Source organism: Caretta caretta, chromosome 2, assembly GCF_965140235.1.
Source record: "Caretta caretta isolate rCarCar2 chromosome 2, rCarCar1.hap1, whole genome shotgun sequence".
NCBI classification, from domain to species: Eukaryota; Metazoa; Chordata; order Testudines; family Cheloniidae; genus Caretta; species Caretta caretta.
This window is the reverse complement of record NC_134207.1, coordinates 231,744,504-231,769,396: the sequence shown is the minus strand read 5'-3', so window position 1 is coordinate 231,769,396 and position 24,893 is coordinate 231,744,504. Positions and strand designations below refer to the sequence as shown.

The following is a 24,893-nucleotide window of genomic DNA, read 5'->3' as shown; positions in this document are numbered from 1 at the left end:
TATTTTCAAAATATCTTACAATATATGGAATTAAAGAGAACCATGAATATTTATTTGTATATAATACCAATACTAATACATATATATATATATATTTGCATACACTCTCAAAATGCAGTGCTCGTTAGCTTGTAAAGTTAGTAGAAGCAAATTTTACAGCATAACCTCAATACATACATCGTTTACCTTTAACTTCATATAATGCAAGGTAATTGTAAGTACTAATAGATTTTGCTTCTACTAATTGCACTAGCAAATGTGCACTATTATTTTAAAACATTATATTCACATGAAAATAAACTGGTACCAGACTTATGACATGATTTACATTTTTTTTTTGTAATTTCCTTGTCATTTTTGTTAGCTGAATCCCTCTTAAATTCTGTGGTGAACTCAAATTTGTAAATTGTCCCGGACACTGTAGGAAGACTGACAAGACACCTGGACTTTGGTTTAACTAGTCCACAGCTTTATTAATGTAATACATCTGGGCACAATCCAGCAATAACTTGTTCGGTGAAGGTTAACCTTCCTTTGGTTATTTGCACAACCTGGGGGAGGGCTGCTTTCAGCCCCTCCACACCTTTAACCTGTTCCCAGAACCATTGCTGGGACCCCACTGCTCCCCTCTCATATAAGGGTTGAGGGAAAGGGCAAAAGGGGTGGTCTTCTCACTGTACCAGACATTAGGAGCTGTAACCCCATTCCACACCTTCTTTAAGGAAACAACTTTCACTTTCAGTTTATCAGGCAACTGGACCCCCTATTAAACAGTTACCTGCATTGGCAACTGTGAAGTCACAACAGCAGGAATACAATATGACCTAACCTACCCACTGGATGCCACACTGCTCAGAGGGAGCCACCCTGCCTGGGTCAATCTGGCAGTGAGGGAAAAATTCCTTCCTATCCCCCAAAAGGCTACTAGAATGATGCCCACAGTGAAGTCCACAGACACAGAGCTACTCTGATCCCAAGGTGGGGAGAGAGGGGAAGCTTTTGCTCCCAGGCATAGAATGGCACCTACATAGGTAAACTGGCTCATATGCCCTCCTCCTTGGTTGCATAGGAGCCAATGGGCTTTTATTCAAAACCAAATAGCTTAAAAAGCAGGAAAGAGAATTCAGATATTTACTGGCTTTTTGTCCACTTGCTTGAGAATGTTGCATGGGTGTGAAAGTTCCCATTTAAACAGAATTTCTATTAGAATTTCAAGAATAAAAATAATTTGTTCATGACTGATTTTATATATAGTGACATCACGGCAAATCTTATCAGTTAAACCATAATATGCTTAAAATCAGTCATGAGCTCACTCTTTCCATTCCAGCTATTTCCACAGAAAACAAGTCCCTTTCACTTACTTATGGAGCAATTCTTGAACTCAATATCATCTATTGCTGCTCCTCCACCTAGGTCTTTGGCACGAATGCCTTCAAATATGACTTCAAAATTCCTCAGCTTCCCCAAGTGCAATTCTGCTTTCCTCCATTCATCAGCAGGGTTCCCAGACTCACTCCACGCTTTTGAAAGGCCGTTATCAGTCTGAAGATGAAAGGAGATATGTATAGTAAGGTATATGTAAAGCACAGATTGCTAAATTACTACTGCATGAAGAGAAAGGGAAGACCCTGAGATATGCCCCTTGATACTCCAGTATTATACTGAATTTTGTCAGTAAATGATTGACACATGTTTTGCTGGGATAGAGAGGAAAAAAGAGTAAGATGAAGAGACTATCATACAAATCACAAAAAAAATCTATAATGCATGGAGCACTAATACAAAATTACTGTGTGTATGACCAAACTTCAAAGCAGTGTATGTTGTTATCTTACACTTACACACACACAAATCAGTCTGTCTTTTCATTCTGAGAATACCCACTGTAATAGTTAATGCTGGTTTGTGTAATACTAGTGATCAAAAATGTCAGCAGCAGTACGTTTGACTTTATACCTGACTCAGGTGCATTCTTTGTGTTTGGTAATATATTATTGGTTACAAGGATATTTCTTCAATTTTAAATATAGGGGATCTCTCTCAAATAGGTACAATCTTTTCCAATTGTTACCATGGTAATAAGTGTAATAAGAAAACTAACAAAGATAAGAAATCCATAGGTTTACCCAATATGCTTTAAATGGAAACAGTAACATCCTGAATTACAAGTGTGCCAATGTAAATAAAAAATTAGCCTCAAAAGCCTGTAGTACAATCCCAGTATACAAGCTGAGCAGATGTACAGCATACATTATGCTTAGTATTTGAATAGAACATAAGAATGGCCATACTGAGTCAGACCAAAGGTCCATCTAGCCCAGTATCCTGTCTTCCGACAGTGGCCAATGCCAGGTGCCCCAGAGGGAATGAACAGAACAAATAATCATCAAGTGATCCATCCCCTGCTGCCCATTCCCAGGTTCTGGCAAACAGAGGCCAGGGACACCATCCCTGCCCATCCTGGCTAATAGCCGTCGATGGACCTATCCTCCATGAATTTATCTAGTTCTTTTTTGAACCCTATTATTGTCTTGACCTTCACAACATCCTCGGGCAAGGAGTTCCACATGTTGACTGTGAGTTGTGTGAAAAAATACTTCCTTTTGTGTGTTTTAAACCTGCTGCCTATTAATTTTATTGGGTGGCCCCTAGTTCTTATGTTATGAAAAGGAGTAAATGCCACTTCCTTATTTACTTTCTCCACACCAGTCACGATTTTATAGACCTCTATCATATCCCCCCTTAGTTGTCTCTTTTTCAAGCTGAAAAGTCCCAGTCTTATTAATCTCTCCTCATACGGCAGCCGTTCCATACCTCTAATAATTTTTGTTGCCCTTTTCTGAACCCTTTCCAAGTCCAATATATTTTTTTTGAGATGCGGCAACCACATCTGCATGTGTAACGTCGACAGACCCCTGTCATCGGTGGGCAGGATCAAACCAGGGACCTCTGGAGCTTAGTGCATGAGCTTCTATTGCATGAGCTAAAAGCCAACTCGCTGTTAGCTAAGGCTATAGAGAAAACTCATTAATCTCTCTCTCTAAGTGGTCTCGGTGCCACTAGATGGGACAGTACACCACACCCAGGAGGTGTGTGGGTTACACATGCAGTATTCAAGATGTGGGCATACCATGAATTTATATAGAGGCAATATAATATTGTCTGTCTTATTATCTATCCCTTTCTTTATGATTCCCAATATTCTGTCTGCTTTTTTGACTGCCGCTGCACATTGAGTGGATGTTTTCAAAGAACTATCCACAATGACTCCAAGATCTCTTTCTTGAGTGGTAACAGCTAATTCAGACCCCATCATTTTATATGTACAGTTGAGATTATGTTTTCCAATTTGTATTACGTTGCATTTATCAATGCTGAAGTTCATCTGCCATTTTGTTGCCCAGTCACCCAGTTTTGAGAGATCCTTCTGTAGCTCTTCACAGTCTGCCTGGGACTTAACTATCTTGAGTAGTTTTGTATCATCTGCAAATTTTGCCACCTCACTGTTTACCCCCTTTTTCCAGATAATTTATGAAAATGTTTAATAGGAGTTGTCCCAGTACAGACCCCTGGGGGACACCACTATTTAGCTCTCTCCATTCTGAAAACTGACCATTTATTCCTACCCTTTGTTTCCTATCTTTTAACCGGTTACCAATCCATGAGAAAACCTAATCCATGACTGCTTACTTTGCTTAAGAGCCTTTGGTGAGGGACTCTGTCAAAGGCTTTCTGAAAATCTAAATACACTATATCCACTGGATCCCCCTTGTCCACATGCTTGTTGATCCCCGCAAAGAATTCTAGTAGGTTGGCGAGGAATATCAATATTATAATTCATCATATAGTAAAAAATTACTTGCAAGTATTTTTGTGAATAAAATCACAGAATTTATTTACTATGGTTGGTGGATCTGTAGCTGTGACTGTTCAAACTCTAGTTTGTGAAAATGTTGTGGCCCACAGATTTTCACACAGTTTAGAACGAATGGTTTGTCACCGAATTGTTTGTATTTTAGAAGCTTTTATTTTTCCATGGGATCCATTTTATGAATATGCTTGGTATCAGTTAGATTTTAAAGCTAAAATCTAACAAACTAGATTTCCCAATTGGATAAGTGTTTTAGCTAATATTAGAATGGAATCTAAATAGGAAAACCTTTTTTAATTGAGTTCAAGAAGTGTTAGCTTACTATTTAATGCTAAATTATTTTCATGTCTCCTTTTAACTCAAATTATATTTCTTATATAGGTGCATTTGTTTATTCTTAACTAAACAACAATTTATTAACTCACCCAGAACCACATTTGTATACAATCAACAGTTTACCAAGAAAATACAGACACAACCAAGTTCTTGGCATGTACTGAAATCACCAATACAGTCTTGCAAGCAACTGTCAAAGACTTGGGTTGAGGCTCAGCAATTATATCAAGGAGCAGAGCAAATCAACTCTTTAGTACCTACCACATTTACCACACTTCCAGTATTTCTCCAAAGAAAAAACATACACTTGTCTTGAAGGCACTTTTAAGAGAATGGTTCCTGCTATTTGAATGGATTGGTCCAAAGGGACAAGTTTAGAATATCAAAAGCAATTGCTTAAATTTATGGTTCAATCTCTCTTCAGCCAATTTGCTTGGACTTACAAAAGATGGCACAGATATATCATTAGTTAAGACCTAAAATATGGCTATTTGAGGTTTCATTAAAGAATGTAGACTCAGCAAGATACCTTACAGTATTGTATGTTAAAGAAAAAAAGGGAAATACAACCTTTGAAATGAAATCTCACCCCTTCTTCTTATCCTGTTACCCCTGGAATAAGGAAGAGTCCTTTCTATATAGCGGGTGCAGGTTTTGGTCGCACTGGGGATTCTGCAGCTAGTTTGTGGGTTCAGTCAACTCTGTTTAGTCCTGTGGCCTGTGAGAAGGGGAGAATCTTTCCCCCACAGGCATTAAACAAGGGGGAGAGTCTTTGCTGTACAGGGGATTAACAAACTCTTCAAAATCTCTTCTAAAAAACAACAACAAAACCCAAAACCCTCTGGGGTCCCACGTGGAGCCCTCAGATTTCTATACACTGACTTCAAGCTCCTTGAAGGAAGCTACCCTCTGATTTCTATTGACATGTGCCAACTGAGTGCTCAGATTTTAGCTCTCTTGATTTCTCTGCTTTTTTGTTGATATCCAGTAGATGATATCAATATGTAACAAATTTATTCAATGCTTCCTTTAGTTGGAGGGTTTAATTCAGTTCATTTCATTATTTGCACCAACTATTAACATAAATCCTCCCTTTAAAGCAATATCTCTTAGTATTCTGAAGTTATACCCTTGCTAGAGGCTTTTATCTTTAACATTCCTTTTTTCCCTTCCAGTGCCATACAGTTCCTATCGCTTCTGGAGTGCAACAATCATTAATCAGAGAAAACAAACAAAATCCCTATGATTTTCTAAATCTTGTAGACACATGGTACTTTGATTTGATTGATTTGATCAATCTTTGATTATATCTAACACTCTTCACATCTTTCAAGGCTTATCATAGGATGTGAGACATTACATTAGAAGAACAAGATAGATTATTCACATATAGAGATTTCTATCTGCATCACAAAGTAAACAAATGTATGGTTTCCAAGGTGGCACGAAATTATATATATATTATATATACAGAGAGAGAGAGAGAGCGCGAGAGAGAGAAGGAAGGAAGAAAAGAGAGAGAGGAAGCTCCTGAGGTACCAGGAAGTTTGATCTCTGGAGCTTTCAGGTTTTTGGATCATCAGTCAGGCTATTCCTAACTAATTTAAACCTACATATTTTTCTCTACTTCTCTAGTTTTTAATTAACATATAGGAGACAATGGGGTACTCTGCACAGGAAAGGGGACATTTACACTTGTCTGTTGCCTCACAGGGTTTCTCCTTTACTAGATCAAGAGAGATGGAAGTCTCATCCATAAGTAAATTATGGAAGTCCTTCGTTTGTAAAACTAACAGTAGCTGGAAAATTCCTTATTAAACACCAGAATTTTCCTTTCCTAGGAATTTTGGATTGTAGTTTTAGCTTGATTAATGCTACACAGACAATATGTTTCTCATCTTGAGATGGACCTATTGATTCTCATTGTCTTTAGCTAAGGATAGGATTATGCATATTGGTGATTACTACCAGATAGTTAAAAGGGCAGAGGAATAGTGAACTTTAGTTGTCAACAACATATATTCAAGCTATATTTTAATGTCTATCCACCTTAAAGCTATTTGTTATTCTCCTATTTAAGAAAATAATCAGTCACCTAATCAAGCTGAACGAACACCATGTAATGTAGGTGACCTATCGAATACGACCAATAATGAAGAATTGTAGCAAACAGTTTTTAAACAAGCAAAATCTAAAAGGAATGGAGGCAAAAGTAAAGGTAGGCAGGGAAGCAAAAAGATGAATAACATCTTGGTATATAGTATGCCTGTTGGGAGCATGCTTATGTGAATAATATTGCATCACACCTGGTTATGGAGACTGAGAGAGGTAGAGAAGTGAAGTGGAGCACTTTTGGTATTACATAAGCAATCCGTGTACGCAAATATTTTATTAATCCATTTTACAAATTTCCTAATAATTTAAGCATGGAATTGCTGGTACCTGTATTAAAAGGAGGTCCTGAGACACATCACACATTGAAAAAACTGAGATGCGACTAAGTGACTGACTCCAACAGCATTGAACTGATGGCCCTATACATAGTGTCTCATCATTAGCTATAGATATCTCTCATAGGTCGTGGTAATGACTGAGCAGAGACACACACTGCAAACTTAGCCTTTGACCTTTTGTAATGTCTCACTGATTTAGAACCTATGGCATGTTTAGTTAAAGATAAAATAACAAACAAAGGCCTCTCATTGGTACTTAGCAATATAAATGAGATGGATGTTGATTAAAAACAATTATGACTTACATAAGTAGTTTGCTTACAATGAAACTCCTGTACCCATTCTGTTTCTCTGCGTTCAAATGTTATAGATCTATTCATCAGGTGTGTCAACTCCCATTTTGGTCTACAAGCAACGTAATTAAGGGTGATGAAATTCTTTAGTCAAGTGAATGTGGGCCTCTCTCTAACTGTTCTTTTGGAGCTACAGCCTGAAAGCAGAAGTGTATATTAAAATGTTCTCTTTGGGGGGAACTAAGGTGAAGGATTGAAATCAGGAGTAAGGATTCTAGGATGACCCTGGGACTTCTATCAGGTAGATGCAATATAGTGAACACTGATTGAAATAAGGTTTGTAAAATTGATTGTCAAATATAATGTTATTTCATTCATGTATTATTTTTATTCATAAAATACATAGGCAACATTATGTGGTAAAGGTTTCAGTAACTCCAAAATGTCCATCCCTTTGATTCTACTTTCCTTGAACAATCTCTAAAACAGGATTACAATTTATTAGGTTTAATTGGTTTAAAATTTGAAAATCACTCTCATCTATCCAGCACACAAATAAAATGAATGAACACCAAGAGAAGCATTCGGCTTTTTTTTACAGCATGGTAGACAAAACAGAACAGAAGCATTCTCTGGCATTAAGTGCATTTAATCGTTTTGTTGTCTCGGCACATACGTGCAGTCTGCCCTTGAAATCTCTTTGGTACGGGAAAACTTCCCCAACATTATTAGAAAGAAACCACTGATTAATTTTTACAAAAAGAAGTAGAGTAATGTCTATTGATTGGGGAATTAAACACAGCCTTAAACTGAAGCGGATATTAAAAATGCTAAATGATGATAGAATTCCTATCAATTTAAGCATTTAATTGAAACAAAGTGAAGTAGAAATATCCAGTACCTCTGGGCATTGCAGAATTGGGGGTCTTAATATGGTAAAGACTTAAGCATGTACTTAATTTATGCATATCAAAATCAATGGATCAATTATCTGTGTGTAAAGTTGAGCATGTATGTAAATTCATGCAGGATCAGGGCCTAAATGTACCCCATTTAACCATATCAGGGGCCCAAATTCATCACTCCTTACTCAGTCAAATTCCTATTGATTTTAAAGGGCATTTTGACTAACTATTCCATTTTTTTCTGTTCAGGTTCTGATGCCACACTCATCGCCATGGTATACGTGAAAGGGGTGCTGAAAGGAGTGGATGAAACTAATTAAACATTTTCATAAAAACTCGTGCAAAATTTGTTACCAAGCCATTTTGTATAATGTCACAGCCCCAAAGTGTCAATTCTTTGGGTAATCACAGAAGATGGAATATTTTCACAGTGAGGTGTGCAAATACGCAAAAATACACTTTTGCTCAAATGTTTTCACATGCAAATTTTGTAAAAGTGGAGGAGATGTATCCTCCGATCTCAAAAAGCCATATATACAGTCATACAGATTAAGCATAGGGCAGGGTGCCAGGAGGCTAGATTTCCATTTCTATCCATGACGACTGGATTCAGCGATTTACTGCACATATATTATAGTAGTATCTTGCACAGGGAACTACAAGGCAGTGAGACACACCCTCCTCTACACAGCTGTGTTTAGGAATGGTCAACCAGAGCTTCAGGTGCCCTGAACAATGTAGCCCTCGCACTGTGGCTGCCACCCACTGGAAGTGAAGGGGCTAAAAGGGGATGGAAGTTGCCTTGTCTCTGTTCCCTCCCCCCTCCCAACAAATGCCAGTCACTGAAGCTGGTTCAGCATGAGGTGGGATGTAAGATGCACCCTTTTTTCTGGTATGTACCTGGCATCACCAGTTCACAGCTCATTCTGACAATATTCTGGATTCTGTTTCTGGAATTATTGTTTAGTTTACAGCATTCTCCAGCCATTCCTTCTGTTTTACAAAAACAAACAAACTCCAGGGCGAAATAAACAAATAATCTACGCTTTGCCTTTGACCTTCCTATTGCATCCAGTCATCCTGTGACCCTTATGTATTGTATGTATACATATGTGTATTGACATAAAACAATGCAGCAGATATGACAATAAGAAAGGTGACTCAGTCCAGAAAAGGTTGCAGACCACTGAGAGAGACTTTTTATTTGTTAAGAAGCTATTCTTCTACTGACAAACACACATATTGAGTTTATCTGGACTGCTGTTTCAACCTGGGCTGATGGCGAAAGGCCCAGGCTAAACATATGCTCCATTAGAGTAATAAATAATATTGAAAAGTTGTTATTTCTGGTACTTATACCAGTGCTGCTGCTTCTGTGGTCACTCTGGTTGTTACTTTCCCTATCAGCGTGGGGCAATGTACAAGTATCTTCACAGCACTTTTCAAACTCTGCTTTGTGTGTTTGTATGCGTGTGTGTGTAATCTTGTCCATCTGCCACTTATTCCTAGCTCTCACGACATGCCTCTTTTGCCTCATAGTACCCATCCTCCTTTACCTTCCTCCTTTCTTTCCCCCACAGGCTTCATTTCCCCTGCCTTGTCATGTTCACCCCTTTACAGTTCCCACCAGCCCTACTTCCTCCTGCCTCTCTCTACCAGCATCAATCTAGGTCCTACATCTATTTCCTCCACCTCAATTTGGGTGACATTTGCCAAATCCCTGACCTCCCTCCCTCCCTCCCGAACCTCTCCACCTCCCACACCCGTCCCACCACATCACCTCTGCCCCTCTTGTGCCACCATTCCTAACCTCCCATCCATCCCTCTCCATCTTCCTCCCTTGTCTTGCCGTCTCTAGATCACCCATTCCATTTCTCCAAAGTTCACAGCCATTCGTGACATTTTCAGAGCTCACTCCTGGCTTTTGCAGTGTCCTGGACTTCTTAGTCTGACATAGCTTCTGCAGCTGCCCTCTGTCATGGAGGCCTGTCCTCTCACATTCCCCACCCTGGATCAGACAGTGGCGGGGGTGTTGGGATTATACTCTCCCTTTTCTGCCACTTGGAAACCCTCCCTCATCCCCCTTCTCAGTCTCTCTTTTTCTTTTGAACAGCACTGCATGCACATTTTTTCTCTTCTTCCTCTCCACATTCCTGTCACCTATCATCCACCCAACTCCTCCCCATCAGCTTTCCTCTCTGATTTTGACCCCTGGATCTCGCTCTTCATCTCCTCACAATCTTCCACAATCATCCTCAGTGACTTCAGCTTCCATGCTGCCGAACCCTTCGCTGCACGTTTCTTTGCCCTCCCGTCTCCTTTCAACCTGCAGCCCTGTCCAACTCTCCCACTCACCAAAAGTGCTGTTCACTTGACTTGATCTTTACCATGCATTGCTCTCGCTCTGATATCTCTGTTGGTGAGTTCTCCCTCTCTGGCCACCACCTTGTATCTTATAGGATCACTCATCAGCCCCCTCCCTCATGTCCTGTCACTCGGCCTTTCTCTGAGTTCCAGTCTATCAATGTTGATGACCTCTTGTCTGCTTTCAACCCATTCCTCCCTTCTCTCTTCTCCTTTTTTTTTCATTCCTCACTCTCCTCCATTCTTGACTCTTTGGCTCCCTTCGCAATGTCTTCCATGCCAACCCACATTCCTGGTTCAGACCCAACATCCACTTCATCTGCTCCTGCTCTCACACTGTGGAGAATCGTTTGGGGAAATCTGTTGACTAAGCTGACTTCTTCCACTAAAATTCATTCTCTCCTTCATTAACACCATATTTCTAGCTAACAAACTCCACTTCTCCAGTTTAATTGAATTCCAGGTCCCCGATCCCAGCTATCAACTTTTACTCAGTTCTCAAACCCTCCATACCCCCACTTCCCTCTCTGCACAGGATCTCAGCGATTCTTTCCAAACGTTTCTCTTTCTGATAAAAAATTCTTGACCAGCTCTAGTCAAGGCATCATCAGCAACAATAGAGTAGCAACTGACAGTGGTTTCCAATAATAGTAGTCATGACTTCCAGTCTGCCAGCACCCAGTCATGCTAAGTGACAGCTGACCCAAAACAATGGGAGAATTACCTTTCTATATATTGCAAGAAGTTTAGATTTGTATATTTACACACCTAGATTTATTGGGAAATTTATATTCTGAGTAAACTGCATCTATGGGGGTTTTCTGGAGAGGAATCCAAAACTTCCTCTTGTGGTCTGATGGGAATTATTTTATAGTGATTTCACTAAATTTAATGTCTGATTTTCCTCAGGTTTGTCTTCATCTGGAGAAATTAAGGTGCTTAGAACTCTCCTTAATCTCAGTTAAAAGAACTCCAGAGGAAATAACCTCTCATTAGGCTCAAACTCCTCTTGAAGTTCCCAATCCGCTTATCCTCCCACTGGGAATAAGAAAGAGGGACAAGGGTTAAGATTTATTACTACCTTCATTTGATTGCCTTTTCTTTTCTGAACCAGATTTATTATTTTTCCTGTGTGGTAAAGACTATGCAATTCTTTGCTGTTATAATGTGTTCATAATAATATTAAGTACTGACCTGAGATGCAGAGGAATAAGTGATATTTCCTTACACAACAATCTATAGTAACCTGCTAAGAGATTTTAACTCTCTGACACAAGGACACACCAGATATTCCAGACTGAATATAAAATCCTGCTTTGAAAAAAATACCTTGATAGTACAATAAAATATTGTTGGAATCCCATTGTTTACTGCTGCCATGTCTCTCCTTCTCTCCCCATACCATGCTGACAAAGGAATTCAAAATCTTTCCCCACCTCCTTTGCATCTGATATCTACATCAGCAGACACACAGGAAATGATACTGGATTTTACTAACTGGATGGAGGCAATGAAAACAACTGCTAAATATTCCTGGTCTCCCAAGAACAAATATCCTCTTCTAGGCCTTTTCACCAGGGATAGAAATCTTTCAAGAGATACATCATAAATGTCTGAAAATATACATTATTCATATTTATAAAGGGTCTTCCAGGGTTCCTTTCTGTATGCCTTCCTCCATTATGCCTTTTCGACCTGTATGAGATCCTTTTAACCAATGGGCAATAGGCTCCTACCCTCTCCTTCAAGTCCCTTTTGAAAACATACTTTTTCCAAGAGGCCTGCAAATCCTAGTCCTTTACTCCAAAGATTTTACCAAATGATAAATATCACCAAAAATATAAAACAATCCTTGCCTCCCCGTCAAAAAAACAAGTCAATTCTGGAACTAACCTGATGCTTGTTTAAATGTCACTGCCCATTTGTCCCCTGTCCTTTACATATTTCTGGATTAGACAGCACACTCTTTGGAACCGTGTCTTCTTACTTTCTGCACAGCACCTCACACACTTTTCATGGTATGTAAATAAAATCAATCAATAAAAATGGTTTATGTGAAGTCCTAGTGACTGCTTACATTTGCTCTGCTTGCTGATATTATAAATGTAATTGAGGCCTTCCAATAGCTGACCTGGTGTTTTGATGCTGGAATCCCCTCTGTGAGACTCAGGTCTCTCACTTCTCAGCAAGGAGCAGAATAGAGACCTGTGCTTCTGCTCCTGCCAATCCAAGATGTGGAAAAATGAGAAAGCTCAGTTTTTGTCTGTCTATCCATTTTTGTAGCCCACTAGGCAGATGCAGCTCTTCAAATGACATACGCATCAGTGGATTCTAGCTGAGATTTCCAGATGTGTCTCGTGATTTTTGGTGCCTCAGGGTTTATGTGACCAAGTTGTCATTGCTGAAAGAGTCCTGATTTTCAGAAAGTGCTGAGCTCTTGACATATGAAACTTAGATCCTGCAAAGTTGTCAAGCTGCCTACGCAAAAACTGAGGTACCCAGAATCACAAGTCAGCTTTAAAACCTGTGCCTGCTGGGGACTAAATCCCTAAAGCCTGGTTTGAAAAATGTACTGCTTAATTTCCAGAATAAAACTTAAAATAAAACAGAGGGTTTCAAGTCCTTTTTGAAAACACATGAAAGTTCTGCCTCTCTTTCCATTTCTCATTATTTTCCTCTTAAAACTCAGCCATCCCCATAGACAGTTACAGACGTCAAGTCTTCCTAAAATAATATTGTTTAGAGTACTTTAAATGGCCCAATCCTCCAAACTTTCCAGAGTCAGGCTTTCTGTTGGCTTCATGTGAGGAAGGCTAACTCAACTGGATCCAAAAATTGTTCACTCATGAGATGGGCCAATACTAGAACTTTGAATCCAACACAGGGCCATTCCCAGACTTGCACATGCCCCTGTGGTTTTGATTTTGGTCTGAGCTAGAGCTGAAACAGGAAGGAGCCTGTTTTCTACCTCCCAAAAAAAGAAAAGGAGGACTTGTGGCACCTTAGAGACTAACCAATTTATTTGAGCATAAGCTTTCGTGAGCTACAGCTAACGAAAGCTCATGCTCAAATAAATTGGTTAGTCTCTAAGGTGCCACAAGTACTCCTTTTCTTTTTGCGAATACAGACTAACACGGCTGTTACTCTGATAAATGTTGAGAGCGTTCCTCACTCAGGTAGGGATCATATGGCTTTTTTATTTTTAATACTGTTGTGTCAGTAATAGTCTTAGAACCCCAAACGGGAGAAAGGATCCCAAATGGTTTAATAGAGAGGAATAATCTAAAAAGAAAAATAAAACAAGACCTTTTAGGAAGCTCATGACAGGAAGAAAAATGAGAGCAGACAGTAAGGTCACAAGAAAGATGTGAGTTATGAATGACTGTGCCTGTCCCCTGGAACGCTGTCATTCAGTAGGCTCATAACAATTCAATACAAACAGCTCAGTAGCATTTTATGACAGAATTACTGACAGTAACTCATCTCAGCTTTGATGTGCTATTTTATTTTGGGGAAAGACAAGCACTGTATATAATTTGTTAAGTATGTAAATCAAAATAAGTCATTGCATTTAATCTTGTTAATCATGTACAAATACCACGAGTATAGCAATAGTTGTACAGTATATGTAGCTATCTCTTTGAAAATCTGTCCCTCTTATTTAATGAATCCACCAACAGGGACCTGAAGGCTATCAGAGGAATCTACTGAAAATTAGTATTAATTATCTAAAACTGCAGCTCTACATCAAACACAAACTAGTCCAGGTTCAATTCCAAAAACAATTTTATTTGGAAGAACTGCAAGAGAGACAAAGAGAAACAATTTCAATAAATGTAAAAGCTTTAAAGGTTGAACTTTGTATTTACTTTAACCAAGCAGGCCAAAAGATTTGAAAATATTCAAAAAAATGTAGATGGAAAAAAATATCTTACACAGATATCAACATGTGATGGGGTGTACAAACCCCATACTTGGCAACAAGAGGTTAAGGGATTATTCTGGGCTCAGCTAGCCCGCCCACGTGCCGCCCCTCCCCCACCTGAAGGAAATGCACCATTTGCTGGAAGAATTAAAAGGCAGGGAATTAGCTCATTTGGGTGGCAGAGCTGGAGGTGGGCAGACCTGCAGTCCCCAGCTGCAGCAGAGCAGAGCAGAGCAAAGCCTAAGACTCTGACACAGCTGCCCAGAGGGGTCCTCCCTGAGGGAAGGGAGGATCACCCCAGACACAACTCTCTGGTTGTGTCTGGGAAAGTATCCTGTGGACCTTGGACTTTGGTACCCCCCTTTACTTATTGTGGTTTGGGTCTCCCCACCAGGGGAAAGCCTTGGACTAAGCTGACCCCAGGGTGGTAGACAAGTGGAAGAGGCCCAGGGAGGACAGTCTTAAGCAGCCTTAGTTGCCAGATTACTGGTAGCCCACGGGGCCTTGGGTCAGAGCCTGGTGGAGTGGAAAGGCCTGGGCTCCTCTCCCCAAAATTTGGCTGTCAGGAGTTGCAGCCTTGACCATAAGACCATGCACCCCAAGAGAGGACCTTTATACAACCATATGGCAACAATCTCAATGGTGACCATTCCAAAGCAGGGGGAATGTAATCAATCAGCCACATGGCAGAGAGGGTTTTACTTTCCAAATCACCTTGGGTTTGATCCTGCAAAGTGTAGAGTGCCCTCAGTTCCAGTGCCTTTAATCAGAATTCAGGACACTCATCACTGAGCAGGATTGAGGTGACTAGAAATAAGTTTGCCTCAAAGGCTGGTAATTTTTTTTCAGACAGGATCCATAAATGCCACCTAGCTCTACCTTGCCCTAAATAAAAGCATTTGTAAAACCCTAACCAATACTGAGACAGAGTGACAGAGCTAAACTTTCCAAAGGTATTTTTCCCAAGCATGGTGTGTCATGTATGCATACATTGGCCTGTGTCAGGGTTCCCTCCCCACTCTGAGCTCTAGGGTACAGATGTGGGGACCCACATGAAAGACTCCCTAAGTTTATTTTTACCAGCTTAGATTAAAAAATTTCCCAAGGCACCAACTTTGCCTTGTCCTTGAACAGTATTCTTCCACCACCAAGTGATTTAGACAAAGAACAGGGAAAGGACCACTTGGAGTCCCTATTTCCCCAAAAGATCCCCCCAAGCCCTTACACCCCCTTTCCTGGGGAGGCTTGAGAATAAACAAGATGAGCACAAACCAGTCTTGGATTTTTAAGACCCAAAAAACCCATCAGATTCTTAAAAACAGAACTTTATTAGAAGAACAAAAAAAAAGATAAGAGAACTCTGTAAGATTAGAATGGAAGATAATCTTACAGGCAGTCAGATTCAAAACATAGAGAATTCCTCTAGGCAAAACCTTAAGTTACAAAAAGACACAAAAAACAGGAATACACATTTCCTCCAGCACAGCGAATTTTACAAGCCTAAACAAAGAAAACCGAACACATTTTCTAGCTAGATTACTTACTAACTTTACAAGAGTTGGAGGGCTTGCATCCTTGATATGTTCCTGGAAAAGGTATCACACAGACAGACAAAAGCCTTCCCCCCCCTCCAGATTTGAAAGTATCTTGATCCCTCATTGGTCATTCTGGGTCAGGTGCCAGTCAGATTACCTGAGTTTCTTAACCCTTTACAGGTAAAAGGACTTTACCTCTGGTCAGGAGAGATTTTATAGCGCTGCATACAGAAAGGTGGTTACCCTTCCCTTTATATTTATGACAGCCTGTGTGAAAATTTTGCTTAATCATCAAAGCTAACTTACAATCAATTGCATTTTCAAAATGTTGTATAAAAAAAGAGGAAAACATGGATGAAAAAAATACTGAAGTTTCAGTTCCTTCTGGGCCTTTATTAGGAAACATGCATGTATTGTTCTCAGCAGGCTTCTATAATCAGAGTTAGTGACACTGCCCATTCTCCTCCTTCATTTTCTAAGTTGTGCAAAGCAGAGGTCATTTTCACTCCCTGAAAGTTCTTTTTTCTCCCAATTTCTGGTTACAGAATTAACAACATCATAATAAAAACGCCTATATTTTCAGCAAAGAATATACACACTGAAGATACATTTTATTAAAGAAAATAGTAAATATAGTGCTACTTTACTACTTCCTTAAACATGCCAGTTCTGATCTCTCGAAACTCCTGCAGTGGCTGAAGGCTGCTGCTGCCGCCTCACACTGTGATGGGTGAAGTATTTTCTAAGAGCCAAGTGCTGAGGCTCACACTTGGTCCATAATTGATATAAGCTTTCATTGAGTTGAGCTAGCCTGAAAAAGGACTGGGTCAAAAATTTGAGTAGAAACTGAGGAAGGATCTCAGGATTTGGTTATAAAGAAGTAGGCATTTCTGGGAATGTCACCTGGTCACATGGCCTTCCCCAGAAGTTAAGGTGAATGTAGAGTTTAGAGTGGTTTCAGAGTATCAGCCGTGTTAGTCTATATCCACAAAAAGAAAAGGAGTACTTGTGGCACCTTAGAGACTAACCAATTTATTTGAGCATAAGCTTTCGTGAGCTACAGCTTACTTCATCGGATGCATGTAGTGGAAAATATAGCGGGGAGATTTTATATATACAGAGAACATGAAACAATGGGTGTTACCATACACACAGTAACAAGAGTGACCAGGTAAGGTGAGCTATTACCAGCAGGAGAGAGGAAAAAACAAAAAACAAAAAAAACCTTTTGTAGTGATAATCAAGGTGGGCCATTTCCAGCAGTTGACAAGAACATGTGAGGAACAGTAGTGGGGGGAAAAGTTTTAGTTTGTGTAATGACACATCCACTCCCAGTCTTTATTCAAGCCTAATTTAATGGCGTCCAGTTTGCAAATTAATTCCAATTCAGCAGTCTCTTGTTGGAGTCTGTTTTTGAAGTTCTTTTGTTGAAGAATTGCCACTTATAGGTCTGTAATCGAGTGACCAGAGAGATTGAAGTGTTCTCTGATTGATTTTTGAATGTTATAATTCTTGACGTCTGATTTGTGTCCATTTATTCTTTTACGTAGAGACTGTCCAGTTTGGCCAATGTACATGGCAGAGGGGCATTGCTGGCACATGATGGCATATATCACATTGGTAGATGTGCAGGTGAACAAATCTTTGATAGTGTGGCTGATATGATTAGGCCCTATGATGGTGTCCTCTGAATAGATATGTGGACACAGTTGGCAACAGGCTTTGTTGCAAGGACTTCAAAAACAGACTCCAACGAGAGACTGCTGAATTGGAATTAATTTGCTAACTGGATATAATTAACTTAGGCTTGAACAGAGAATGGGAGCGGATGGGTCATTACACAAAGTAAAACTATTTCCCCATGTTTATTTCCCCCCTTCCCCTCCCCCACTGTTCCTCAGACGTTCTTGTCAACTGCTGGAAATGGCCCGCCTTGATTATCACTACAAAAGGTTTTCTCCCCCATTCCTCCCACCCACTCTCCTGCTGGTATTAGCTCATCTTAAGTAATCACTCTCCTTACAGTGTGTATGATAACACCCATTGTTTCATGTTCTCTGTGTATATAAATCTCCCCACTGTATTTTCCACTGAATGTATCCGATGAAGTGAGCTGTAACTCACGAAAGCTTATGCTCTAATAAATTTGTTAGTCTCTAAGGTGCCACAAGTACTCCATTCCTGGGTTAGTGTTTTTGTTGTTTGGTGTGTGGTTGCTGGTGAGTATTTGCTTCAGGTTGGGGGGCTGTCTGTAAGCAAGGACTGGCCTGTCTCCCAAGATCTGCGAGAGTGATGGGTCATCCTTCAAGATAGGTTGTAGATCCTTGATGATGCGCTGGAGAGGTTTTAGTTGGGGGTTGAAGATGATGGCTAGTGGCATTCCGTTATTTTCTTTGTTGGGCCTGTCCTGTTGTAGGTCACTTTGGGACAGTGACTGCACAGATTGTCAGCAGATACTGGATTATTCCATGCATATTAATCACTAATATATTGCCAACATTTCATACATAGTTCAGCCTTCATTTAGTGGAGGCGAAGGGGATACATGATTCCCTCTGAAGGAGTATTCTCTGGTTTGCAAACATCAGAGATGCACATACTTTTTCCTGTGCCTTTTCAAACTCCCAAACCTGTTAGACTTTCATTAAAGGCATCTTTCATCTAAAGACAACAAAACACTTCTCTCCCCAGATTATATCTCTCTACATTTCCCTGAAACGTCTGCCATCAAGTTCTTATCGGCATGCTTTGGCTCTTAGACTACACTTTCATACCATGCATTATGCTTACTACTTCGGTCAGGGTAACACAATAGCTCTTCACTTTAAATTCTCATTCAATATGCACGGTGCATTGTTTATCAGCTTCATATCCTCAGACAGAATACCAGTCATCTTATTCCCCCATATGAAAACTCTTACAGTTTGCCTCTCTAGAAGCATTTTTTAAAAACTCTCCTCAGTGTGTCTTTCCTTTCTCAAGCAGTTTAATGGATATACTTTTTTGCTTTGGTTTCATTTATGAGATTAGCTCTGCTAATACTAAGTAACAGTTAACATCAAAGCCATTTTAAATGGGATCATTTGAATTTCAGGCAGCATAATTGAATTTTTTCTCAAATGTTGTCACACTTGTGATTTAATCTTTTTTTTTTTTAAACAGGTTTCCACAGTTTTCTTCTATTTAAAAGGCTCGGGGCACCTGTACCTTTGTGGAAATCCAGAGCTAGCATTTGTGACAATTGTTGCTATAAAAATAAATGGGCACATTTTAGAAAACATTACAGCCTTTGACTCTTAGACCTACCTGCATTTTTATGCATCCTAAGCATCCGCAAGACATGAAATTCTAGATTCCTAGGCTCACATGCAAAAAATAAACTCAAACTCTTAGATCATCGATTGTTTGACTAAATTTACACACAGCAGTGTACACAGAGCACAACATCCTGTGAAATGACACAATTAGCAAGATACTTGCAACAACAAGATCAACTCAAACTTGTCATGTTCCTGTTCACATATGTCTTGCTAACAGGACACCATTTTTTGAAAGTGTGACAAACACAAAACAATATTGCCTGTAGAATTGGTCCCTTTATTAAAGTTGTTTTTTATTAGTATCTCTGTCCTTAACTCATGCACTTCCACACATCTCTGCAGTAAAGGCAACAACTTTCATATCAGTGCTGATAACTTCATTGCCCATCTCATTTAAGAACTGCATTTTAGCTCCTTATAGCTTTGTTGTTTGAGCATCAGCAGCTTCTGCTATCAACTGAATTATGGACAGAGAGAAAGGAATCAAATTATTCTTTCAAACTACTAGTATGTAGGTGCTAGGAAGAGGGAAATTGGGTTAGAATAGCAATGGGCGACTATCCAGTAATGGGGTCTTGCTGAACTGCATTACATAAATGTTCTTGTTAGCTTCTTTTGTGGCAAGTGAAGCTTGAAGATAAAGCTATCTGTGGCTTAAAAAGCTGAAAGAGCTTAACTGGGTCCAGAAAATGCTACATTCTGATACGTAGTCTATGGCCCATAAAAAGTAAATGGCAATGTTAGATAAAGCTCAAATAAGCATTCAGTGTTGGGATGCTTATCAGCCGCTTAACTGAACTATGACTTCAAACTTTTCCACCTTCTGGACCAAACCAGACAGATCATTTTGCATGTGTGTGGGAAAGCTACTTTTGGAGGTGGACTGCTCCCCACTCTGGGTAGACACACATTTTAGGGAGTAGCTTCATAGCCCGCAAAACCCCACTGGATAAAAGTATTCCTTGGGTGTGTCCAGGAAGCTTGTTTTCCTATGTGGGTATAAACCCTCTCCCAGCAGTCCTGATTTCGTTCTCCAAGGCCTTCTTCAGAATATGGCTTATGGTCCTACTGGTCCTCTGAGGAAGGAGGTAGTTGTGAGTGGGACCCAGTATTCCTCAACCAAGAACCACCAAATTGCACTTTTACATCATTAAAGTTTTCATCCACACCACAACACAGAATTGAAAAGTCGTGCAGCCCAAGAGATTCCTGGGTCCCTCACTTCCCACAAGAGCCACAAATTTCCCAGGGTTAAATTGTGTGATTTAAACACAGCCCTGCAAAGGGGTTGGTATGGAGCCGCAGTCCTCCAGGAGAAATGGTCCTTCTCTGAGTTTCTTTTAACACACCATAATCTTTCCGCTTGGACACTGAGCCTCTACTATGAGCCAGGGTGGAGGAGCAAGGGGTCACGGCCCTGCCTCCTCCATGCTCCTTTTAGACCGAAGTCACAGAAGGAGCATGCCCTCCCTAAAGCAAGGGACTGCAAATGTGATAGGCCCCTGCACAAGATGGGGAGGATCCTGGTTCCCAGCACACATTTGCATAATGGTCAGGTTTTAATCCAGCCCTCATCAAGGGAAGGAGAGAGAAAATTGGAATCGGTAGCGGTTGATTAATGCACTGCCCAGAAACAGGCTGAAAAAAAGTAATGCCGTAACAACACTTTTTAAAGGCTAATAAATGGTGTAGGTTTTCCCTCACAGCATTACTTAAGAGTCACTTAAAGAGCAGGTTCCCACCTCCTTTGGAAAGCAACTGTCTGTTGGCAGGGGGCAGAGTGAGAAGATACTGTTCGATACTGTCCTTCAAAAGCCATTTAAGAATGTTATTAAAAACAACCACAATGCTTTGAACACCTACACAAAAATGAATAGCTTTTGTTCATTTGCTAGGATTTTGAACTATGGCTCCTGTCATAAATAAAAAGGGAAGGATAAACCCCTTTGAAATCCCTCCTGGCCAGGGGAAAGCTCCTCTCACCTGTAAAGGGTTAAGAAGCTAAAGGTAACCTCGCTGGCACCTGACCAAAATGACCAATGAGGAGACAAGATACTTTCAAAAGCTGGGAGGAGGGAGAGAAACAAAGGGTCTGTGTCTGTCTGTATGCTGGTTTCTGCCAGGGATAGACCAGGAATGGAGTCTTAGAACTTTTAGTAAGTAATCTAGCTAGGTATGTGTTAGATTATGATTTCTTTAAATGGCTGAGAAAAGCATTGTGCTGAATAGAATAACTATTTCTGTCTGTGTATCTTTTTTGTAACTTAAGGTTTTGCCTAGAGGGGTTCTCTATGTTTTTGAATCTAATTACCCTGTAAGATATCTACCATCCTGATTTTACAGGGGGGATTTCTTTATTTCTATTTACTTCTATTTTTTATTAAAAGTCTTCTTGTAAAAAACTGAATGCTTTTTCATTGTTCTCAGATCCAAGGGTTTGGGTCTGTGGTCACCTATGCAAATTGGTGAGGCTTTTTATCCAACATTTCCCAGGAAAGGGGGGGTGCAAGTGTTGGGAGGATTGTTCATTGTTCTTAAGATCCAAGGGTCTGGGTCTGTAGTCACCTAGGCAAATTGGTGAGGCTTTTTACCAAACCTTGTCCAGAAAGTGGGGTGCAAGGTTTTGGGAAGTATTTTGGGGGGAAGGACGCGTCCAAACAGCTCTTCCCCAGTAACCAGTATTAGTTTGGTGGTGGTAGCGGCCACTCCAAGGACAACGGGGGGAATATTTTGTACCTTGGGGAAGTTTTGACCTAAGCTGGTAAAGATAAACTTAGGAGGTTTTTCATGCAGGTCCCCACATCTGTACCCTAGAGTTCAGAGTGGGGGAGGAACCTTTACAGCTCCCCTCTTACATCTCCACTGCCTTGGAGCTTCTTCAGCCACCCTACTCCAACTTTTGTTTCCAAATCCCAGCTGAATTCAGTCTAGTGGCATGAGGTTTATTTAGCATATTTGTGCTTATGTCCAATGGTGACTAAAAAACCTTTGCTGAGGAACAAAGTCCTTGAAGGTATCTAAGCTGCATCGTCTATTTAATTTTCTCCTCCACTTCCCACTGGCTACTCAGGGCACAGGGTTGGCATTCCTGATTGCTAGCATGGTCTGAGATTATCCTGATTTGACAAAAGTAACTGCTCGCCATCCAATTGGTTTTCCTCTTATATTTCTGATCCCTAGATCCGTGGTTTTCAAAGTGCGGGTCACGACCCAGTACTGGGTCGCGGAATGTAAGGCACTGGGTTGCAGTGGCTCTGGTCAGCACTGCCAACCGGGATGTTAAAAGTCCCCAGAAGTGGCCAGCAGCAGGACCGGCTCCTAGGCGGGAGGGCCACAGGGTTCTGCGTGCTGCCCCCACCCCGAGCACTGGCTCTGCACTCCCATTCTTGGCCAATGGGAGCCGGGGAGGCGGTGCCTGCAGGCGAGAGCCACACGGAGCCGCTTGCGTGCCTCCACCTAGGAGCCGGACCTGCTGCTGGCCACATCCGGGGCACAGCGTGGTCCGTGGTGCAAGGACAGGCAGGAAGCCTGCCTTAGCACCCCCGCTGCACCGCTGACTGGGAGCCGCCCGAGGTAAGCCTGTGCCCCAATCCAGTGCCCCAGCCCTGAGCCCCCTCCAAACCCAGAGCCACTTCCTGCACCCCAAACCCCTCATCCCCAGCCCCACCCCAGAGCCTGCACACCCAGCTCAGAGCCCTGACCCCCTCCAACACCCCAACCCCCTGCCCCAGACTGAACCCCCCCCCCAAAACCAGAGCCCCCTCCTGTACCCCAAACCCCTCACACTGGCCCCACCCTGGAGCTTGCACCACCAGCCCAAATCCCTGACCCCGCCCACACCCCAACTCCTGCCCCAGCCCAGAGCCCACTCCCACACCTTGAACCTCTCATTCCCGACCCCACCCTGCGGCCCTCACCCCTGCACCTCAACCCTCTGCCCCACCCCTGAGCTCCTCCCACACCCCAAACCCCTCATCCTCAGCTCCATAGGATCGTGGGCATCAACTTCAACTGGGTCGCCAGAAAAAAAGTTTGAAAACCACTGCCCTAGATCACATGGGTTTCCATTTGGCTTTACGGTAAAATGCATTCCTCTGCTTCAATCTACAGCACAATAATATGACATGATCGTCATATTTAATCATTATTCTTTTTGCTAGTGGTTACAAAATTAATTCCACTAGCTCTGAATCACAGAATTAATCTATGACCAAGTACAAAACCTCACTTTGCTCTCCAAATGTAAACAGCAGGAGTTTACCTGGGATCTGTGTTGGTGAGTATTTGGGTATCTGAGTGTGTGTTTGTTGAGAGGATCGGAGTGTTTGTAGTGAGGGCAGCTTGAAAGTTTGAGTGAGTGCTTGATTGGTTGGCTGAAAAGGGCGGGAGTTGGGAGTGTTTTGTTTCAGGTGAGCCTGGCTGTTTAAAAAAGCCGGCGCTCCGCGAACCAGCTGAGCAGTGGGGAACCAGCTGAGCAGCGAGGAACAGCAGAGCAGCAAACAGCAGGAGTTTGCCTGGGAGTTTGCCTGGGGTGAGCCCACTGAGGCTTACACCCTAACAGCTTTTCTGAGTAATTACTGCATCTCCTGAGGAAGCTCGTAGTAGGAAGGTAATATGGATGGGGAGTGTTCAGCTGTTGTGACCTGCACTGGATGTGCCATGTTTGTCTTTCTTCCACAGGACAGAAGCGACTTTATGTGTACAAAGTGCAAGCTGGTCTCCATATTGGAAGAGAAGGTTCAAGGTCTGGAGCAACAGGTATAGACCCTGCGTTGCATAAGAGAATCTGAAGATTTCTTGGACAGACGTCAGGATATGCTTCTAAGGGCACAAGGTTCTGAAGATTCAGAGCAGGCTGCACAGCGGGCACAGGAGGACAGTGAAGAAATTTGGCAACATGTGACCTCCAGAAGAAGAAGGGGGAATGTCCATGTACCAGCAACGCAGATACAGGTAAGTAACCATTTTCATGTTCTCTCCACAGGTACCATTGCGGGGAGTGGCCCAGTTGATATGTCTGGGAGAAGGGAGCAGAAGGAGACTCCGCCAGTTGAAAGGCATGAGATGCACTGTCTTAAGGTTGGCAGTTCCACGACCACCACTCCCAAGAGAAGGAGGCAGGTGGTGGTGGTTGGGGACTCCCTCTTCAGGGGGACTGAGTCATCTATCTGCCGCTCTGACCTGGAAAACAGAGAAGTCTGCTGCTTGCCAGGGGCTAAGATTCATGATGTGACGGAGAGACTGCCGAGACTCATCAAGCCCTCGGACTGCTACCCCTTCCTGCTTTTCCACATGGGCACCAATGATACTGCCAAGAATGACCTTGAGCGGATCACTGCGGACTACGTGGCTCTGGTAAGGAGAATAAAGGAGTATGAGGCGCAAGTGGTGTTCTTGTCCATCCTCCCCATGGAAGTAAAAGGCCGGGGTAGGGATCGTCGAATCATGAAGTCAATGAATGGTTACGCAGGTGGTGTCGGAGAGAAGGCTTTGGATTCTTGACCATGGGATGGTGTTCCAAGAAGGAGGAGTGCTAGGCAGAAACGGGCTCCACCTAACGAAGAGAGGGAAGAGCATCTTCGCGAGCAGGCTGGCTAACCTAGTGAGGAGGGCTTTAAAGTAGGTTCACCAGGGGAAGGAGACCAAAGCCCTGAGGTAGGTGGAGAAGCGGGATACCGGGAGGAAGCACGAGCAGGAGCACGTGAGAGGGGAGGGCTCCTGCCTCATACTGAGAATGAGGGGCGATCAGCGGGTTATCTCAAGTGCCTATATACAAATGCACAAAGCCTGGGAAACAAGCAGGGAGAACTGGAGGTCCTGGCAAAGTCAAGGAATTATGATGTGATTGGAATAACAGAGACTTGGTGGGATAACTCGCATGACTGGAG

The 24,893-nt window shown here is 41.8% G+C and overlaps 1 protein-coding gene across 1 annotated transcript in view; it reads right to left on the bottom strand.

Annotated features, from left to right (window-relative positions):
• MALRD1 (MAM and LDL receptor class A domain containing 1) overlaps positions 1-24,893 on the bottom strand; it is a 468,338-nt gene that overhangs the window by 131,327 nt on the left and 312,118 nt on the right. The window contains exon 30 of the mRNA XM_075124752.1: positions 1,365-1,545. Within this exon, the coding sequence (XP_074980853.1) occupies positions 1,365-1,545 (181 nt within the window). The remainder of the gene's footprint in view (positions 1-1,364; positions 1,546-24,893) is intronic.